We start from the raw sequence: 23,253 nt of genomic DNA on the forward strand, positions 1-23,253 counted from the left end.
TACGACAGTGTCAATTAAATACGTTATGTACAGAAAATATATTAATAAAATAGTGAAGAAGACATTAAATTCAAGTTATTGGCCCATAGAATATCTGTAAATAATATTTTATTAAATGAGAGAATACATATTTTGTTGAGAAAATATTACTTGATCTGTCTCTCACTGCATACAAACTACGTCACATTGTAAGAAATGACGTCATATTGACAAGTGTTTTGCAATCAGTGACTTGTTTATAACTTGTTATGTGGGATTTAAATAACGACAAAACAACACGCCGAAGTAAGGTTTTATGTAGTTTGATGATTTCTTACTGTTCAGATTAGCAGATAAAATCATTTTGTGGTATTTTAAAGAAATGTTGTATGACGTATATTGTGTATGATGGCATAGTCAAGTTTTCCCGTACAAATCAGGCTCCGCCTCCTTTTTGTAACCTTAACTGTGCTGCGTGTCCGAATCTGAAATATAAATGATTTCAAAGTTATCAAACAGTAAAGCTGATTGATGAAAACATAAAAAGAAGTTAAACAATAAATACTCTATCATTCAATAAATATGCAATCTATTTCACTGAACTGTTACACCGATTTTTTTTCCATTTCCCCTCTTTTTCTCTGTTTGATCCTAACTCTCCTTTCAAATAAACTGTGCGTTTTTTTACAAAAAAAAAATAGTTCCACTATTAATTCATCTTTAATTCATTTTTTTTTAATGTAAAGACTCGTTTGATTGAATAAAGAAATCTCAAGTCTCATAACCTATGTTAACTTATATCAATACGCTTATCGTTATAATTTTTAGAAGTACAATTTAAATGAATTAATAATAATAAAAAAAGAACACATTTCTAACTTACTGTACTTATCGATGGGATGTTATTATAAACTTACTTTATCTGGAATTTATTAGAATAACGAATTGCAGAAAAACCTTTGATTAACACAGTTTCAATAATTTTTACTTTATTTTTGATATTTCAGAAAAAGAACGATTTTGTTTGTGATAATGAGATAAATTACATCTTTAATCCAGAAAACTCAAGGTAGAAATGTTGAAAGGCAAAGCCCCCTCATTAGTGTCCTCAGCCCGTGCTCAGTGGTGTGTACATTATTTAAGAAATTGAATACACCAGTTGCACGTAAACTGCTAACATGACAGGAGCTCTGAACCATTAGAAATGTTTATGATTCAAGGGATGTGTTCAATTGTTTAAGTCTGCACACACCACTTAGATGAACTGATAATACTGTAAGTGTATTTGCTTTTGAACATTCTACTATGAATTTTCTGGATTATAGATTAAATAATTTGCACTCTTCCAAGGTATTAAGAATATTTTTTTTTATTTAAAGTACAAGGATGTGTAAATCAAAGACGTCCAGATATACAATAGGAACGAGGTAGAATAAGACACATTTTAGTATGAAATGCTATAGCAATATGTAAGTCATATAAAAATATACAGTATCTGAAAAAATATTAACTTCAAATTTACTTGTAAGTCAACGCATAATAATAATAATAATAATAATAATAATAATAATAATAATAATAACAATAATAATAATAATAATAACAATAATAATAATAGATATACTTGTTTCAACTGTGAATAGACATTATCATTGCAAATAGTATTTCTCATTTTTTGAATAAAATTTTATCAAGGGACATAATACTTACCACTTTCAAAATCTAATGCATGCGACGATAGTCTAGATTTGATGGAAGATTGCGTTTGATGCTTCATGAGAGATGGATTAGAAGCTATGAGAAGAAGACAAATATGACAAATTATTTATATATCAGTGAAATGAATACTAATTTCATTGACTGTTTAAAAAAGGGGGAAATACATTTGAATTAAACTAAAGAAGATCTCTACCCAAAATCACCATGCCCCCCCCCCCCCCCCTTCCGGAAAAATTAGGAAGTCACTTTAGTTTTTTTGTTTCTACCAAAAGATAAAAGAATGTTAATACTAATAGAAGAATATAACATTTTTGAAATGTTGAGAATTTTTAAGCACTTTATATTTAAAATCTTCTTCAAATTCAATTAAATGTTCCTATATACATATACGTATATCGTACAGAAAAAAAAAAGATATTAAAGCCAAAACACAAATCCCCTTTGTTTGAGAAAATTGAAATAAATAAGATACACTTGTTTGCTGTTTATTTACCAGGTAAATGAAATTTCTTCCATTATGAAATAGTTTATAACCCAAAGGACATTACAGTAGAATTTGATCACCGATAAGCTCCATTCAAACTCCAATGAAACTCCTAAAACGGTATTTATTTTTTGTGTTATGACTCTGTTTGGTTTTACATAGAAACACAAGAGGCCCACGGACCTTATAGGTCACCTGAGGATCATGTAACAACTTTTGACAATTGAATTTAATTCGTGTTTTAAACCAGAAGCCATGAAATTCATAATTTTGCAGTATTGCTTATCATAATTATACACTAATCATGCTTACTTTACTAGTTACTTAATACCCAGAAGTAAATCAGAGTAACAAAGAGAAAATGCACTTCTACTTTATAACCAGTTATGCACCTCACCCCAAAGGAACCACTAACCCTGGGGCCATTTATTTTATTTATTTTGGAAATTTTATCATAAATTTTAATTTGTCATAAGTGGTTGATTAATACCAAAAAGAAGATTTCAAAGCATTGATTTATTTTCAGACTAAGTAACCTCCCTACCCCTGACCCTGGGGGGGGGGGGCATAAAATTCACTGTATTGCTAGATGCACCTTTTCCCATCATAAATATATATAAACTTAGATAATTGGCATAATTTAATATCCTGTAGCAAAGGAAAAGATTTTCAGAGAATTAATGTATTTTCACTATATAATCAAAAGAGCCCACCCACCCCCCTAAAGCAAATAGCAGAAACCCTGATACAGAGGACATAAACAAACAAAAATTTGGTTGAGGTGCCATTCTTGCTCATCATAACTATATACTTTGTTTATTTAATACCCAGAAGCAGAGAGGATTTTTAAATAATACATGCATTTCACAATATAACCAATAGAGCCCAGCCTTAACACCAGAACCCCTGACCACCCTGGGGCCATAAAATTCAAAAGTTTGAAATAGGCACTCTTGGTCATCATAACAATGTACTTAGTTAATTAATTTGACACCCAGGAGCAGAGAAGAAGATTTTCAAAGAATTAATGCATTTTCACTACATAATCAATAGAGCCCCGCCCTAACACCAGAATTCCTGCCCCTGGGGCCATAAAATTCACAAATCTGAAAGAGACACTCTTGCTTATCATAACTGTGCACTTAGTATGTTTATTTGATACCCAGGAGCAGAGAAGAAGATTTTCAAAGAATTTATGCATTTTCACTATATAATCAATAGAGCCCCGCCCTAGCACTAGAACCCCTGACCCTGGGGCCATGAATTTCACAATTTTGGTAGAAGACTCACTGCTGATTACAATCATACCAACAGTTTGACTGCTTGATGTCCAGGAGTAAAGAAGAATATTTTTAAACATTACACTAATTTTAGTGGTTTTGGCCCCACCCAGAGGCCCCAGGGGGGCAGAGACAATGAAATTCAAAATTTTTTTCCCTTTTATCCATAGATGCTGTATGCCAAAATTGGTTGAAATTGGTTCAGTGGTTTCAGAGGAGAAGCTGAAAATGTTCAAATGTTAACACACGATACACGACACACGACACACGACGCACGACGCACGACGACGGACGAAAACGGATAGTAATAGGTCACCTGCGTTAACTCAGGTGACCTAAAAATCAACTTTTAATAAACAACTCAAGAATGTAAGTGACGTCGCATTTTTAACATGCTTTCTAAATGCCAAAGATTTTGAATGCATGACCATCTTTAAATGTCTTATTTTTTATCATTAACATTTATGAAAAGACATCTGCAAATGCAAATACGTATGTTAGAAACTAAGCCTTAAAGAGACTGATAGGTTTGTAAGGTTTGTTTTAAAACTTACAATCTGGTGTCAGCTTTGCCAGAAGGTTCAACTCCATCTACAAAAAAGTAACAAATATGCATATAAATTTATATATTTTAGAAGGTATTCCACTCCATTTCAGTTAAATATTCGATTAATTTTCATTTCTCATAGATACTGAAATATTACATTCATGCAAACTATATTATGTTATGAGACTGTATTCAAATATTCTTCTCTATGGAGCAAACATATACTTTTATGATAGAGTACATATTTTATATAAAAAAGAGTCTCATTTAGATATTACATGCCTCTTTTATATTAGTATTATGTTGTTTTCATTGATTTGAATTACAACTATCCTTGATGTCATGTACAAGGTTAAAACTTTGTATGATTGTCACAAAATTATATATAGTTACATGTAACTAGATTCATAGAATTCTTTCCCATTACAAGAAAGAAGCAAATACTTATAAATAGGAGTTTATTGACTATTGATAAATAGTTGATGTAAAATAAGTGCAAAATTGTATATATTGCTTCGTTTTATATGTTGATTCGATGCGCAAGTGCAATCGATTCGTACGGCAATTTTTAATACGAGATATGTTATTAGCAAATAGGTTTATGAAACATGAAAATCAGCCATCTCGTTTAAACTACACATAACCATTTTGCAAGTTCTATGGTCGTTTCAATGACCATAAATGCAATCATTAATGCAAATTCTCGGCAATGTTTTTAGGGTAATTGATAGGTCATTATTTATACAAATTTATGAATGAATTAGCGACTGATTCTTCCGTCATTTCCATGAGGAGCACATGGGCGGGAGTGAACGATCGACATTGGGATGCTCAATCCTTTATGTCACTTGATCCAACCTACGACGTTTCGAAAGAACAAGGTTCACTTTTGCCTTATTTGGCCCTGTGAATTTCTGAAAAACTGAAACTGCATAGTTTCAGTTAACAATGCATTAAAATATCACTTAGATCTTTAATGACTGCGATCCTATAAAAAATGACGTCATTTTCTGGCTAGTCAATGCATTATGACGTCACAAAATGCGTCAATTTCCTCATAAAGTCTACAAAAACGGACAATTTTTAAAGTTATTTTTTGATATTTGATATACAGCGCAACCTCTGATCTAAAATATGCAACTAGTAAATGATAGAACTGTTTCTGAGGATTCATGGACACATTTTATTTTTTAGATCAGAGGTTGCGCTCATATTATTTTTCTTCACTGTAAGTACTCAATTATACTTGTTTATCTAAAAATTCAAGAACATTGCAATTTCATAAAGCCAGTTCTCCAAGACCTGGACTTTGACGAGAATTTTTTTAATAGGATATGAAAGCACCAAGTCTCTATTTTATCTTAATGCTTCAAATAGAAAATTAAGTGTTGATCAATTAATTGGTATATCTACAGGGCCATTTTATGCATAAATTGAACCGACTTCTTTGTGTTAATGAATTTTGAGCTCGATTGCTTTTCGTTATCTTCATATATTTCATTTTACATGATAACTGTAAATACCTCGTAAGAGGGGTAGTGTATATCTCATCAGTTTAAAGTAACTATATAATACCTTATGTAAGTTTTCTATCATGCTCTTTTCTATTTTTCTGCGGTGCCTCATCATGTTTCTATTCATTTCCTTTGAAGTATATAAAAATGCAAAATTTTCAGACAAGCCTCCGAGCATTTCATAGCTTTATCTTTATATATTCTTAAATTTTGATCAAATACGTGCTTTCAAACACTTCTATCCAATAACAATAATTCATTAATGAAAAATAAATATGTAAACTTAAGTTGTTCATTTCTTTTTTTTCTACAAATCATTTAAAATTTTCGTTTAAACATTGCCTTAATATTACTTTTGTACTTAGTTTTCTTCTTATTATGACGTATTTAAAAATCGCTTGAATGCATCACCTTGAGCTTATTTTCTTCATTGATATCCATTTCGCTGAAATCAATAATATGAAAAAAGGCAAATTAGGAAATATATATAATATCTTTAAAAAATTAATTTTTGACACTGTGTTAAATCAAAACACCTCAATCCTTAGTGATTGATCTACGATAAATCAAGTACACCTTACCCCTTAGTGATTCACTTGCAATAAATCAAGTACACCTTACCCCTTAGTGATTAAGGTGGCATGACCTTCAACTTCCCTTGTTTTCTTTAGTCTTAAATCATAGTTGCTATCATATATAAATGCTGTGAAAAACAAAATTTATAGAAATATATATATATATATATATATATATATATATATATATATATATACATTAATAAAATCAGTTCTTCCAAAATCACTCCCTCTTGTAAAATAAAAACAAAACAAAAAACTTATTCAAGTAAACAAACCCGAGGACCAACCCCTCTCAACTGATCCTACCCATTTTAAGCAAGTAATTTATTTATACTGACCTTTTACAAACATGGGGGTTCTTTCCATTTCTTTTATATCATCTCCATGCGTATATGGTGCATGGTCATTAGTTGATTTATCATCTCTAGCTGACGAATTACAGCACTTAGGTCTGGAAGTCACAATCCAAACAACAGCGTGGATGACAAAGAAGGGAATCGCTAATAATTGCATGTGTATAGGAAAAATGCTTTTCAGACTGAACTCTTCCAAAAAATCAGTTTGGAGCTGAGACCAGTAGAACTTTGACTTCTCTTGAACTTCAGCAAACGTATTACTATGAAAAAATTTAAAAAAAAATTTCACTATGCATTTTATATCAAATCAAATTTATCAAAATGTAACCCTCTTTAAGTGTAGACGCTATTATAGGCAATTTTAATCAAAAGCTGGGGTATATTTCTTTAAATAAATGTAACCTCCTGAATGAATCCATCGTCTTAAAAATAGTTTTCAACTTCTTTTCTTAAATAGAATGTAAAAAGAAAGGAAATACCTAAGCATTTTGATGACTTTGCTAGATCCTGTGCTATTTTTATGAAACTGATCTCATATAAAAGTTCTTAGACATTTTATTTTGACTATATGAAAAAAAAAATATCCTTTTAGAATATCATATACTAATTGTGCATTCTAAACATCATTTGACAACGAAAGCTTTTGATATTAAGTAAAATTTAATGTGTTTCATTTTCTCTCTTTAGAACTATTTTTATTGGTTTTGCTTTCAAGGCCTTATTCTTTTCTTCTTATAAATTATAATACTTCTAAGCAATATTTTTAGGACATACCTGTAAATGGCAATAAGCAAATTTAAAAGCAGTATGACTGCCGTGAGCACGTAAACGGCTTTAAGATAGGGGGCCAGAATCCTCCCTAGTGATGAAGGACATCTTTCTTGTGACCCATCTCTATATTCAGTTTGGTTAAATGTGCAATCAGGTTCCGTCACTAGAATTATCAAAGATAATAATTATTAGGAAAAAAGATTTGGTTTTGGAAAAACTAGTCGGCAGGGGATGCTTCTCTATGGCACCTGATCCCATCCCTGAAGATTCAGAGGTTCGTGTTTCCTTCGCTTTTTTTTTGTATTATTTAATGAAAGTTTAAACTTGAATGCTTGTCGTTATCTCAACATATTTTATCAATTTCTTTTTATCTTTGCAAGTAAATTACTTGTCTTCTAGATAATGGAGAATAATGCATTCTATTTTCTGTAGGGTGAATTCACCATGCATCGGATACCCTTGTACTTCAGCAAGTTCTAGCGATATCGCTACCGACAGAAAATTATCAAAATAGAGTTTAACATTTAGTTTGTGATTAAAATATCAATTTGGGACACAATTATATGCCCTTTATTGAGAAAATATCCTCAAAAATCGAGTTTTTAGTGATAACTCAAAATTCACCATGGACCGGACATTGTTTACCATGCATCGGACAGACGGTATTTTGACCAGAAAAATATCATACCTTTATCAAAGTGCTTAAAAATGCTTGATATGGATATATTTTTATCTTTTGTCTAAGAAATAACCCTCAACTTAAATTTAATTGACGATATCGTTGCACAAATGTAGAACGATTCAAGAGACCTCAGTCTGCTTTAGAAATGCTTTAAAATGCTTATAATGCAGTAATTCGCGCCCTTTTTCATGGTTCATCATACTCTGGTTTGTAGAAATAAATTGAGTCAAATTCCAGACGTTGTATATCGATAACTTGTATTTTTACTGAAAATATAGAGTTTTTATTTTCCTTTTCCGCAAAAAACAGCTATCAGCTGGGTTCTGTATGAAAATGGTAGTACTTACCATTGCATCGGAAAGTGTCCGATGCATGGTTAATTTGTGTCCGATGTACGGAGAAATGAACATACTAGTGAAAACCAGCTCTATAAAGAATTATACGAACATTGAAGTGAAATTTCTTTAAAATTTATGTAAAATTACCAATCTTTGACTTTATTTACCGAAGTCGGACTCGTTCCGCTGAAGTCGAATTTTAAAGAACGATAACTCTAAAAATCGCAAAATCATAAATTTCTGGTTATTCCCCTTTGATGATGTAAAATATGACGTAACTTCAAGGCCATTCTCGGGGTATTTTTATCACAACATGATAATAACAATCGGTACCATTAAAAAATTTAAATCTTCAGCTTCTAGACAGAAACAAATAAATACACGGAACTCTGAAGTTGAAAGAGAATTTATTGTCTAAAGTTGTCCGAAGCAAGGTATGTGTCCGATGCATGGTGAATTCACCCTATTACATTTTGTATCAGACCTTAACAAGTATCAGCTTTTATATTGCTGACAATGGTCAACAAATGATATAAGAAAGTGTTCTGAAAAAAGAAATGTTTAAATATATTTTATTACATGTTAACTATTTGTAACATACCGTATATATCTACGTGAGAAAGTGCAAATAAGTAATTAAGAACAGTAATTGAAATTAAAGAATGAAAAAGTGCTCCTTTTATTTCAAGAAATAAGGTTAATAATAAAAAAAAAAGGATTTGCTATATGTGCTTATCAGCCTAAATCCATCTGAGCCATTAAGGCACCTTTGCCATTCGTGAAACCAGACATATTCGCATCAATTCTATATTACGTACGGAATAATACATAGTTAATATGTTCAGACTACAGGAGCAAACTTTTGAGGCATATCAAATAAATCCAACGACTGATTTCTATCATTAACAGTATAGAATAATTAATTTAAAATGTTCATTTAATTATTTTTTTTTATTAAATCTTCATTTGAATTTTTTTTCTCACATCTCTCTACTTCCAAATTCAGCTCTCCGAATAACATCCAGTATCCATTTTTCGTTATTTTCTCCAGTTCCTCAAAAGTAAATTCCGAATTTTCAGAATATAGTATGGCGTGGTAGGAGATGTTGTAGCACATGGTGATAACAAACATAATTGCCATAAAAGCAAATGTATCCTTAAACTGAAAACAGAAAAGCAATTCTCACGTGGCACGTACTGCATTGCATTCATAACCTTATATTATGGGTAAACAGAATACAATTGTGAAAGCCTATCTTGTCAGAAATCATTATAAAGCGTTTTTTTCAGAAATAAGAGAAAGAAAGTCTAATTTCTTGTATACATTGTTCTAAGATACTTCCTGTAAACTGTATTTTATAAAAACTCAGTACATTTCTTTTTTTCATTTATTAAATAACAATAATATCTCAATTACAGTTTGAGATATATTGAATTAAAAAAAATGTGAATTCATATCATTATATGTATTATTTGGTGAAATTCATTCAAAATCTTTAAAAAAAAATAAAAACCAGCATTTATACGTGTTCTTATCTATTTACAATTTTTGTATGGTAAGCATTTCTATTTTTTAAAAACCCATTATGATGGTTGATATACATGTATTATCTTTAAATATTGAATATCAACAGCTATTAATATTTCTATTTATGATTTATTTACCATTTTCTGGATGATAACTAACTTTGGACCCAACAACTCGGACACTGAAAGCATATGAAGGATTCGTATACTGAGCATGATGAAAGCTGCAACAAGCAGTACTTTAGATGCAGTAAAGAAGTCATTCGTGTCTTCAGTTTTCATAAGCATGCCACATGTGTACGTTGTCAAAGACAACCAATCAAGAATATTCCATGGGTTTGTTATATACTGCTTCTTTCTTTGCCTTATAACCGCTATGAACACCTGAAATGCCATTGTGTACACAGTGAAACCTGTCTAGTCTGACATGCTCTAGAAGACGAAATTTTTGTCAAAATAGAAAACATGTGAAATTGCACAGTGTAAAAATCATGAAAAAAGTTAACTTGGGAGAGAAAATTGATGTCAGATATAGCAGTGTAAAGTTTCGAAAAAGTGTTGGGTTTGACAGTTTGGATTGTAAATAAACAACACGTTACAAAACATTGAACAACTACAAAAGAACACTCTATTTTTGCAACATACAGTTTTAGCAAAATAGTCGTAATATGTATTTGTGAGGCGTTTTTTATTTACAAATTCTTGTATTTTGCTATTTTCATCTAAAGGAAAAGAAATTTGTACGAGAATAAAATTTTCGTGAGCATAAAGTCTCGCGTAATAATGTACGCCAAAATTTAGTTCCCGTAAATGAAAAGTTATTAAGAGAATCCTTTTATTCTTTTGACTTATAACATCAAAGATACATCAAGAACACAATTGATATTTCATAATCAATACGTTATATTCAAATTCTACTTTATACACGTAAGAAGATGAACACAGTAAAGATATAATGTAATGGTCAAAATCAATAAAAAATAAGTTACAGCAAAATGTACATCGGACTATGTAAATATTAAAAAGATGTAGTAAAAAGGGATAATGATATTAATAATATTTGTTATTCTAGTATGGATTAAAAAAGTGAATATTTAGCAAGGTAAATTAAAGCGGTTGGCAGAATATGCAGAATTTAATTAACTCAGTAAATAATAATTTATATAATTATATTATAATTTTAATATAAGTTACTGTACGGAATGATATATGATTAAACGGGCCAGAAAAAAATACCTGTTTTGCTTCTTCAAAGAAAAAGCTGATCATCCAGGAAATAACAAAAATATCTGTGTTAGATATCCCTTTGTCAAAGTCAAACAGAAGCATATAAGCATATCCTGTCAGGAGAGCAAGAAGACTCAGCTAAAAGTAAAATTATAAATATAAAGATAACCAGCAGCGTCATCTACAACCAATATCATTCAAATACCAATAACAAGGAAGTATTGTGGACATTGGCGGGAACAAGTGCCTAAGAGGATTAAGCATCCTTTCAGGGTTTTTATATATACTCACCACGTTCAAGAAAACCTTCATAACTGGAACTTTATATTGCCTGTACAACCTTAAAAATAAAGTGCAAAAGCCTGTTGTCATGCAATTCAAGTCCAATTCATTGTAAGTAAATGCAATTGAAATGTAAATATTACATTCTATCTTACCATTTTAGACGTTTGTTTTCCAGTGTTATCATCAGAAACGGTAGTAGAATGACATGAAGAATTACCAATAGCACAAAGCCCAGTACCTGGAAATTTAATGACAAATAAGAACAATTCGAATTGTTAAATCCTGTAATAATTTGTCAAAACTGGTATAATAATTAGCTTCTTCAACTAAACAGTTAATAATTAATGAAGGTTGTTATGAAACATTAACTATCCTTCTTTTTTCAAATTAAGAGGGCTGGGTGGTCATGACCATTTTAAAACTTTTTTGATTTTTTTAAGAAGAGCTCCATATTAAGATATAAACAAAAATATACAAAAATTATCAGATTTTAAAACGAAATTGTATGAAAATTTTCTTCGTCAAATGATAGGTGACATCTTAAGGAATCATATCTAAAAAAATGAGTAATATCTGATGAAAAATTTGTTGACGCAGGTCTCCTTAAGTGTGATTCTAATGAACAAAAATTGAAAACAAGTATTTACACTAACTTTGCATTTGGTATCCTTTTCACTACCGTACCACATCTGGTTAAGAATGTTTTTAACAACTTCATTGTCAAGAAAAATTTTGTTCTCTGTTTGAATGCCACCAGTAAGATAACCATGGTTAAGGAGAAGTCTGCCAGAATGCTGAATATTTGTTCCTAATAATATTTCTTCCTCTCCAGTGAATGATTCCGTTTTATTTTCCTGTGCTTGTGTTTTTGCATTCTTTTGTTTGTCTGCTTCATGTACACAACTGAGGATTCGTAGAGCTTGATGTGTAAATTTTCTATTAATAAACAATCAAAGGGTACATAGAGATAAAATCAGTGTTAGAAATTTGATTCAATTTATCATTATATCGTCTCAGTTCATCTATAATTCAATGAAAACAAATTGATAGGCTTTGCCAAAATAAATGAAAAAAAAAAGTTTGTCCGGTAAATACAAATATATTTAACAAGAAACCATCTGAGGCATGTACGATTCTATGAAAAAATTCTAATATGTTTTTTTTTTTTAAGAATAAAAATTGAAAATATAATCAAGGCATTTCAGTAATTATGGTGGTAAACAAGAAGCCGTCTTACTTTGATATACTTGGAGATATCGAGCAGTTCCCAAGCTCACAAATAAAACAAATTTGGATAGTATAAGTAGTTCCATAAAACCGATTAACATCTTTCAACTTTAAAATTTGATAAGCAATAGATCCTTTTAAAATATATTGGGAATATTTTGCCTTATTACTACAAATAAATCCTTTTAAAAATAGTCCATAAGAAGTCCCCTTTACAAAAAATGCTTGACAATTCCACATTAAACCTACATTGACATCAAAAGGGTCGACAGGTCGACAATTGACACCTCTTGCTAATCAACAGTGTCACCAAAAAGATCGACAGGTCGACAGTTGATACCTCTTATTGGTTAACTTACAATGTCATCACAAAAAGATCGACAGGTCGACAGTTGACCCATCTTATTAATTTTCAAACCCATCTGAGATATTACGGTTAGTTTTCAAATCCACTTGAGAGATAAGGCTTAGTTCTCGAACCCACCTGAGAGATTAGGGTTAGTTATTAAACCCACCTGAGAGATAAGGGTTAGTTATCGAACATGATAGATTAGGGCTATTCCTCTATTCCACCTTGGGGTCAACCCGTCGACCTGTCAACCAGTCGACCTGTCTACCCGTGGACCTGTCTACCTGTCTACCTGTCCACCAGTCGACTTGTCAACGCACTACCTCTCTACCCGTCAAACTGTGTACTTGCCAATCTGTATAATTGTCGACCCGTCTACCCGCCGACCCGTCTACCCGTCGACCTGTCAATCCACCAACCTGTCAACCAGTCGACCTGTCTACCTGTCAACCCCTAGACCTGTCAACCGTCAACCAGTCTACCAGTAGCCAGTAGACTTGTCAACCCCTCGACCTGTCGAACCCGACAACCCGTCGACCTGTCTACCCGTTAACCAGTCTATCATTCGACTTGTCAACCCGTCGACCTGTCAAACTGTCTACCTGTCAACCATTCGATCCGTCAACCCGTCGACCTGTCTACCAGTCAACTTGTCTACCTGTCAATCAATCTTCTGCTGGAAAAAGTCTTCTAATTTCCTTTTTATTATTTAACAACACGCATTAATTTGAATTTGTCGCATGAATCCGATTATAAAGCAAGACGCATTTATTCAAATTTGGCGTATGAAAATATTTTTTACCGGGACTACTTATCCATATATCATAGTTGAGCCTTATTATACATGTATGTTATTATACTTATATATGACGTCAAATGCTGATTGAACTTTATCATTATTATTGTTAGGCCATTATGTAAATGCTAAATTTCTTGATCATGAAAAGAAGCACACGACACGTGTGACCAGTCGTCTTGGGCGGTTTGTTTACTACTCAATTACAGCTGATCCAGCTCAACTAGGATATAATGCAACTCATAATACAAAAACCTTGGCGGGTAACAAATTTCTTTTTGATAAACATCGAAGAAAACATAAATATAACAACGACAGTTAAAAAATAGCAGTTTGAAAACTTATAAAACATGTATGATTCTGAAAGAAGATATTGAAGTGTATTTTTTATTGATTGAATGATTGATTAACGTCCCTATCGAGAGTTTTTCACTCATATGGAGACGTCATGGTATGCCGGTGAAGGGCTTCAAATTCTGAGCAGTGATGGATCTTTATTGTGCCAACGCCTGTCGCTGACACGGGGTCTCGGTTTATAAGGTCATATCCGAAGGACCCCCAACTTTCACTTCAAAGTGCCGAGCTCATGGCGAAGGAACAGTTGCTACCCATTTTTTATCGACTTTGGTCCGTCGCGGCCGAGATTCGAACTCACGACCTACCGGTCACGGAGCGAGCGCTCTACCAACTGAGCTACCGTAAACGGTATTTTTTTTTTTGATAAACATTGCAAAAATAATCTTAAAAAGACAGCAGTCCCGTATGGGGCAGTTCTTAGAACGTCTCTGGTCTAGGGACGCGAAGTAAGGAGTTGTTCCTTACGTCGTGGGTCGAATTTGTACAGAAGAGTTTAAGATTCCATCTCTTACGTTTTGGAGGTCTGTGTTTGCTTTGCTCCTGAATTGTATTGTTTCATAGACTTTCAAGCTTGATTACTGGTTGATTTCTCTATTTTGTTTCTTTTCATCTCATATTTTGTACACCTACTTTATCATCAGCTCGAATCTTTCTTTATCCTCTTCACTTGTTCTCCAGTCATCCACGGCCTCTTGTAGAATGACACATCCAACAAGAATAAAATGAATACGCACCTGTTAATGACATTACCAACATAAAGGCGTTAATAAATTGGTTACATGTGAGTACAAAACTTACAGGAATGAAATGTGCACATAAGTTTTTAAATCAATCAAACTGTAATATTATTATTATTATTATTATTAGAGCACTTAGCAATTCCTATAAGTAAACATTTGTAATTTCGTCTGCTCCAACAAAAATCAAAGGTTACCATGATAGTGTTATATGTACAACATCTCAGTCATCATTTAGTAGTGAACATCTACTTTAAAAGCTCTATCATATTACATTCATAATTAAAGAGCATGGATCACTTTTTACAGAATATGAAAAATGACAGATTTCATGAAGTCATAATATATTTAGAAGAAAAGCTTACGTCATAACCCTCAGTTCACGGACCAAAGGTCCGTTGAATAAAATATTACATTGTCGTCCTAAACTTAAAAGTTTCGAATTTTCATTATTTTACAGGGTCATTGTAAAATCCATTTTGGAATGTAAATGCAAATACAGTAAAATTCGTATGGACACGGATATTACAAATTCACAGATATAGCGAATTTATCTAGGATCCCCAGCCATTAAAATTTAGCAAATATAACGATTGATGGATATGGCAAAATAAATTTCATAGGTCCCAGTGACAAATGATAAAAATGAACAAATAAATGTAAGTGAAAAATGATTCTATATATATATAAGAACTCACGCATCCTGTTTCAATAAATTGCTTTGCGCCGGCGTAGAATTTTCTTTTTAACAAGGCTAAAAAGATGAGTCCAAACAGCCCAGAAATTGAAGTTTTAAGCTCTTTGTCTCGAACTGTCAAATATATGGAGATAACAAAAAAAAGTATTTGCGATCAAATCTTCATTAAACAATACAATTTTGAAGGAGAGAAAACACTGGTTTCTAAAACACCGAGATACAATATGTGAACAAAATAGGGAATCTCATATAATAAATCAATAGAAGGGAAACAAAAAAAAAAATACTTCACTGAAAGCATTTTTGATGCCTATTTCAGAAATTTATTAAAAAGCAAACCGAATACTTTCTGACTTAGAATTTTGCGCTATAAACTACATGATTTGATTTATTTTTTTTTTTACTTCCAAGAATGCTTCGAAATTATAATTGTACTTAACTACCAAGAATTGATAGTTAATGTCGCAAAATATAGAAATACAGCTCTGTATTTCGATCTAAAACTACTTAAAATATTTGTTACAATGACATCTTTAAAATTAAGTTTGGTTGTCCTCTCTGACCGACTGACTAAAATTTGCTCGACTAATTTTTATTATTTTATTTTTTAACATTACAGGGCACTATATATATTCTTTAATTTTTTTTCCTTAGTCCATCGATGAATTTGTTTAAAATTTCAGGAGAAAAAAGCCACCTACCGATATACCCAATACGTTTACCCTGAGTCGCAAGAGAGCAAAAAAAACATTAATTTAAAGATTTCCCAAACAGAATTGAATAACGGAATAAAAAAACCCTACCATCCCAAACAGGAGGCTGGTATACATTGTTAGTCAGTTCTTTTATATCCATCCAAAGACCATTTTGGAACTCCTGTGTCATGTTCTTTAAAATAAATGAATAGAAAAAAAAATTAAGTAAAAAAATCTTTAAACGTTTCTCTCAAGATGTATGCATGAATTTCTTTTATTTCATGAGATTTTTTTTCTCTAAAGATAAAATAAGCAATGTTTTGAAGGGAAAATTGTGTACTTGTATAATTATATGAAACATGCAATACCTTTTCAAAAATATATTCAATGGAACGATGACTAAAAAAGTTTTTGATGCAGTCTTTCGGAATTTTCCATTTCCCAGTTTTTAAAAGATACATACACAGAGGATTGGCATATTTTTCCTAAAACGTAGATTAAAAAAAAACATATAGTTTTTTTTCTATATTCCTATCGAACTATAAAGGTTTGATATAAGGTATTCTATTTATTTTACTACTATATATTTCGATTAAAAATAATGAGCTCACCTTGAAATCACTATGAGCTCCTTCTGTCATGCACACTGTAAAAAACACATTTGTTTGTTTTAAGATACTGTAAAACCACTAAATTTCGTGTGGGTTTATTTTTCGGGGTTTCCAAGGTATGAAGAGACCACCAAACGACAAGATAGGGTAAGACCCGTATTTGGCCCCGATTTTGGTTGTCTTTCAGAATTATCCAACGGTTTATCCATAAGAACCTGTTGTCCCCCCTGCCACAAAATGGGTATTGGTTCTACTATTTATAATATATAGAAGTCACAGTGAGGTCAGAAAATAGGTCAATTTTAGAATTTCTAATTTTTATGCAGATTTTCATCGATTTTGCAGCACATTTTGTTTCGGAAGACATAGAGCACACGCTTGCATATCTTCCAAATTTATTTATGTTATAGTCTAATATCAGATGCAGTTTATGTGTAAAAATCTCAGATAGGCAAGTAAGTGCTTTATCTTTTCAAAAGAGATAAATATCTCAAGTATGATGAAATTCCACAAGAATTTTGGAAATTCTTGAAAATGTCTTGCTTCTGCACCTTTAGTGGCTTCCATGTAAGCTTAGAATCTATATTACTGTTTGTTTTAAAGTATGCATCATTTTAACCTCTTAACTACAAACGATCACAATCTTATCAGTGTTCTGATTTTATATCAAATAAGGGGACAAATTCGGCGGTTACCCTATCTTATCCTTTATGTCCTCAACGAAATACAATTTTACACTTATATTTCTAATGCTAAATTTTTCAACCACGAAATTTTATCCCCATAAACCAATATTTTTCCTCAAGCGATGGAAATATGAGTCCCTCAAAAATGTGTGATTTTAAAGCAAGACACCACAATACATGCAGCTCAATATAATTTTTATGTTTGAATTATTTGATAATTTATCATATATTTGTTACACTGAAAGAAAGACTTTCGTAAGTTATACAATAAGAACCCAAAAATGACACCTATATTATAGTTATGCTAGATACTTTTATCATATAAATTAAGGACCTTAATTCATAAAAACCCTGAAATGGACAAAAAGAAAAAAAAATAAACAAACATATTACCGTATATGCAATATTTTCCCTAAACTACAATTTACTTTTATTGTGCATAATGTAATTTCAACAATACAGACTCATTCTCTTCTAGATATTAAATAAAGAATTTTATTTTAAGGATCCTCTCCAAAATACCCATTAATGAGTTTTATTTTTATTGTATTTTAATGCTTGAAATTTTTGTTTTGTTAGTATCTTTCCCGAAGTGTGAGGTTTTTATTACGTGATTCCATTTTATAAATACGAACCGGCAATAACTGTACAACATATTATTGTATCCAAATGGTAAAGTTCATGTGGCATTTCATCAGTAAATGATGCTTCATTTGCGTCTTTTAGTGTAGTCAAATCATTGCGACACACTTGAGCGTCGTATTCCATTTCTACTTTCCAGGGTTTATCAATATTAAATAAATATTTCGTTGCTAATAGATAGTGTTGTCACGATGATCGATTTATAATCGATGATCGGTCAGAAAGGCTGTCGATTTTAGACAATCGATTTGAGATTTTAACAATCGATTAATCGGTATATTTCAGCACATATCTTTTTATTTTTTTTTCTTACTTTTATTTGAAGAACAGGCTCTTGTTTATATCAAATACATATCTTCCAAGCGTTTTCCTTTATGACCTATTTTAAAATACATGTACTTAAAATCTGCTTAAAAATAATCATAAGATAATGATAATTGTATTTCTAAACTGAAGAAACTAAACTACTTGTATAGATGAAATATATTAGTTTTCAGTATTTGGGGGAATTCACTTTTTATTTCATGCGGAATCACAAGGATTTGCAATATTACCGTATATCCTCGCCTATAAGTCGGTTTTTTGGGAGTCAATTTCTGGTCCAAAACTCTGTGTCCAACTTATAGGCGAGCTATAAAAAGAATGGAACTATATGAGGTCAGTCCATCTGAAATATAAGCTTTTTAAATACAACCGACTTATAGGCGGATCGACTTATAGGCGAGTATATTATACGGTAAATGTCTTATAACAGTTTAAAAAATTAATTCCAGATATATTTTAGATAATCATGTAAATTAAAACCTGGTCTGTCAATGCTTATGTTATTCCTAATCATGCAAAAATCTGTATCAATTTACTGAAATTGTAAATCATACTACATATATACACGTATATACTACTATATACTGTTTTTAGAATTTCGATCTGTACGATGCACCTTTAACTTACATTATTTAAAAATAAAATTCTAAATTTTATATAAATATTATGCGTATTTTATGCAAAGGGTTACCGATTCGATTATTGACCGATGATCAGTTGGTTAGGGTCAACCGATGCTACCGATTAATCGATTCCGATTTTTAACCGATTTGACAACACTACTAATAGAACACTGCTATATTCCTCTTTATTATGATGGTCTCCATAAGGATTGATTAAGGTCACAGTTGCATCTTTGGTAGATTTCTTCAAAATAAAAACGAGAACAGAAGTATAAATAATGTTTAAACTTTACATCATATTTGCATGGTAAGTCTGCTATAGATTTAGGAGATACCAGGTCTAAGGGTACATTCTACAAACACAAAATCGATGAATGGGTTAATATATATGCATTTTTTGGCTGATTATAAATAAAGATGACTTTAATGATAAATCCCTAGAATAAATGAGGGAATTCGTTGGTCCTTAAAACGCCACTTTGTATCGTTTTCTAAGTAATTCTTTAAATAAAATTGACGAATATTTTTAACATTGTGACACATTTACAAAACTCTCACACTACCAAGAAAATGTAACAAATGGAGATAAGGAACAGTATTCAAGATCAAAAGTCTGCAAAACAATACAAAATTGGAGCAGAGGAAACACGGACCTCCAAAACATTAGAGGGGGCATCACTTGCATGATACCTATGAAGAGTAATTTATGAAAAAATTACTGATTTGGGGCAAATATATTTGTGTTTGTAATCCTCAAAAGTAAAACTAGTCATGTAATTAAACATAATTCATATAATGTGTACCTTGGACGATATAATAGGAAATTTCATGTCAACAGCATTATCAACAATCTGTTTTTGAAATCCGCCATTATCCAGGGATAAGGCAACAGGAAGTACCACGTGACCAGAAGCAGCTGTAAAAAAAACTCACATACTAACCAAAATATAATCAACTAATTATTATCAGTTCTATTAATATTAGGAACTATTCTACTTTTAATCAATTTTATCAATTTGATACCGGTAAAGTCATATTAAAATGGTAAATACATTTTGTAATTTTCGCCAACTCAAACTTGAACAAGTGTGTTAAAATTTGATTTTAAAGTAGATTAAAACTGATTAAAAAAATTAACAATATTGTTTAATTGATACCCACGAATGAGATCAGTTATTATACTGTAAAATCAGATATTTTATGGAGTCAAATTTTCATGGTTAAAAGAAATAATCTTGCTTCGTGGAGATTTCAAATTAAACCAACCAACCAAACCACCCACCCATGAAAATGTGTGATTTAACAGCAATTTTAATATAGTCAATTCTTATCATATACAGTACCTTCTATCATGCATTGGAAATATTTAATTTCGTTTTCTTCAGATTTATAATCGCCTCTTTCGAAAGCATATTCTCCCATTTTAATCAACATCTAAACAGAGAAAGAACAATTAAAAGTAAAATCATTTACGTCAAGATAAATGCATGAAGGATATGGATATAACGAATAGTCCATAAAAGTCCATAAAGCAATACAAAAAAGAGCAGAGCAAACAGGACCTCCAAACATCAGAGGTGGGATCAGGTACCATGGAGGAGTAAGCATCCCCTGCTGACTGGTCACACCCGCCGTGTGCTCCTTGTCATGATCAGAAAATAACGGAAAAATCCGTCGTCAATTCAGAGTATAAATAATGAACAAACAATAAGTATGAAAAACTTCAGTCAGCATTTGACTCAATGATAAATTGTATTTGCTGACAAGGTCTTAGTATCGACCATAAAACTTACGAAATAATGACTTTAAACGAGACGGCTGATATTCTTGTTTCATCAACGTGCTTGTCAATAATTTTCCTTATTTTAGAAATTGTTCATATGTAGGGCAAACTTTTGCGTATCGATCCAACCGAGATATATACACTCCGTATGCAGGTGAAGAAGTTATGTTGCTGCATAATTAAGGAAAGTTGAGGATAAAAAAGTTAAACACATCACGTTTATCATATAGCTCGGTTGTTAGATTGCCATTGATGTCTTTTTCAAGTAAAATATCCAAGTATGAAACATATGTGTCAGACTCTGTGGTATCTTTTATATCAAGCTCACTAGGATATATCGTATCGACGTAGAAATGGAAATCAGCATTGTTAATTGACATTACGTCGTCGATATATATAAATGTCGAGTTGAAGACCACAGCAAGTGTTTTCTTCTTTTCACGCGTAAGATTTTACACAAATTCCCCTCAAATTATTATATATATATATATATATATATATATATATATATATATATATATATATATATATATATATATATATATCCGCTAATAATGGAGCGCAATTGGTACCCATGGGAATTCCAATAGATTGTTGAAATACCTTGTCTCCAAAAACTACTTAGATATTGACAATCAGAAACTCAAGCATATCTTTGATGTCTTTTTCAGAGTACTTGTGTGTGCAATAAGAATGTGTTTTAACAAAATAATTTTGCAAATGACCAATGACCACGCAAGTAAATAAACGAGTTCCATTTATATTAAAAAAGGAATTGTCAATGATATCAAAAAGTCTGGACTATTGTGGGGAATGGTTGTATAAAAAGTTTAAATGTAGTAAGTTTCAAAGCTTTTGACTTTACACGTTCTTTGATTAGGCTTAAATATACAGAAATAAATTTCAAAGTAACATGATACGCAGCACAATTAAGGTTACAAAAAGGAGGCGGAGCCTAACTTGTACAGGAAAACTTAACTTTAACATCATACAATAATACGTCATACAACAATTCTTAAAAATACCAAAAATGAGGTGATTTGCAAATTTAACCTGAAAGAAATTATCAAACTACATCCAAACTTACTGCTGCATGCTGTTTTGTCGTTAGTTAAATCCCACATAACAATGTATAAACAAGTCACTAATCGCAATCCACTTGTCAATGTGACGTTATTTTGTAAAACGTGACGCAGTTTGTATGGAGTGAGAGGAAGATCAAGTATATTTTTCAACGAAAAATGTATTATATAATTAACTAAAATATTATTTATAGATATTCTATAGGCCAGTAATTCGGATTCATTGTCTCCTCCACGATTTTATTAATGCATTCTCTGTATATTGCGTATTCAGTTGACACTGCTGTTTATTTGAATGCAAGCACATCGGAGGGTGACGTGGGGGTCTTAATAAATCCATTTAGTGCAAGGGCATAACCTAAACGGATCTTAGTAAGCTTTTATAATTCATCTCTAGAAGTATTAAGGTATTTGAAAAGTGCTCCAATCCTGATGAAATCTTGAAAATACAGCATTAGGTCATACAGCTATACTTTTAAAAATGAAATTGCAGAATTTAGATAGAATCACAGCACTTTTCAGAAACTCCAATGCGTGTGAAAATATTTATAAACTAAACTTAGAATTTTATCTTCATTATGCCCTTGCACTAGTGAAATTTATAGGTAACATCAATACTGAAATTAAAAGTTCTAAAATTACGTGACTGCCGCATCACGTGACAAGTCTAAATATAAAATCTAATCGTCCTCAGTATGTACTTATTAACCATAATTACAATTATCTGACATAAATAATGTCCTAAAAATAATCGCCATCCCGAGTATGAATACATTTTTTTTTATTACAAAATATTGTCGATATTTCCATTGTGCACCTTAACTGTACTGCGTAAAAGAATTCATTTGAATAAGCTACCTTAATGGTATAACATGCGTTGATGAAGATAACACTTTATTTAATCTTCTAGCATTCTGTGCATAAAAAAGAAGACAATTTTGCCTCAAAAATGTCATTTAATTGTTAAAATTGAAATGGAACGCTTATGTTTTTCAAGTAAGTTATTGTGTTGAAACTCAACACATATTACATTATATCGACTTTTTCAATCAAAAAGGTTACAATCAGGTTTTTTTAAATTAAAGGAGATTACTTGTATTGTTTCTTTGGTTGTTTTCTGGTGAATGATAACTTTATCCTGAGAAAACAATGTCCTTTCCACGATGTAAAAGCATGGCACCCCTGATTTTTCTAATAAAAAATGATTAAAACATTTTCAATAAAAAAAGCTAATGAAAGAACAATTTTGAAATATTTTCTCATTATTCTACATACCAGAAACACTTCTTATGATATGCAGGAGTCTGCTTCTACCCTGTACTATCTTGACCTCATTTTCTTCTTGTTGGCTTTCTAT

General features: G+C 31.4%; 1 protein-coding gene across 1 annotated transcript; it reads right to left on the reverse strand.

The window, feature by feature from the left end:
* Window positions 1-297: 297 nt before the first annotated feature.
* On the reverse strand, window positions 298-23,253 carry LOC134256894 (uncharacterized). Its single transcript, XM_062739571.1, has 25 exons — window positions 23,172-23,253; window positions 22,990-23,087; window positions 20,375-20,465; window positions 19,835-19,947; window positions 19,191-19,275; window positions 18,078-18,254; window positions 16,757-16,791; window positions 16,514-16,630; window positions 16,254-16,338; window positions 15,452-15,564; window positions 14,647-14,750; window positions 11,941-12,223; window positions 11,440-11,525; window positions 11,294-11,342; window positions 11,012-11,140; window positions 9,914-10,159; window positions 9,233-9,410; window positions 7,232-7,391; window positions 6,440-6,717; window positions 6,145-6,226; window positions 5,935-5,968; window positions 5,585-5,653; window positions 4,017-4,053; window positions 1,690-1,773; window positions 298-464 (listed from the first exon to the last, which is right to left on the reverse strand). The coding sequence occupies exons 3-25, from the start codon at window positions 20,463-20,465 to the stop codon at window positions 442-444; spliced, it is 2,658 nt and encodes an 885-aa protein (XP_062595555.1). The 5' UTR covers window positions 22,990-23,087; window positions 23,172-23,253; the 3' UTR covers window positions 298-441.

This window comes from Saccostrea cucullata, unplaced genomic scaffold (genome assembly GCF_032062105.1).
Source record: "Saccostrea cucullata isolate Sc308-1 unplaced genomic scaffold, CSIRO_AGI_Scuc_v1 ctg1867, whole genome shotgun sequence".
In the NCBI taxonomy this organism is placed as follows: domain Eukaryota; kingdom Metazoa; phylum Mollusca; class Bivalvia; order Ostreida; family Ostreidae; genus Saccostrea; species Saccostrea cuccullata.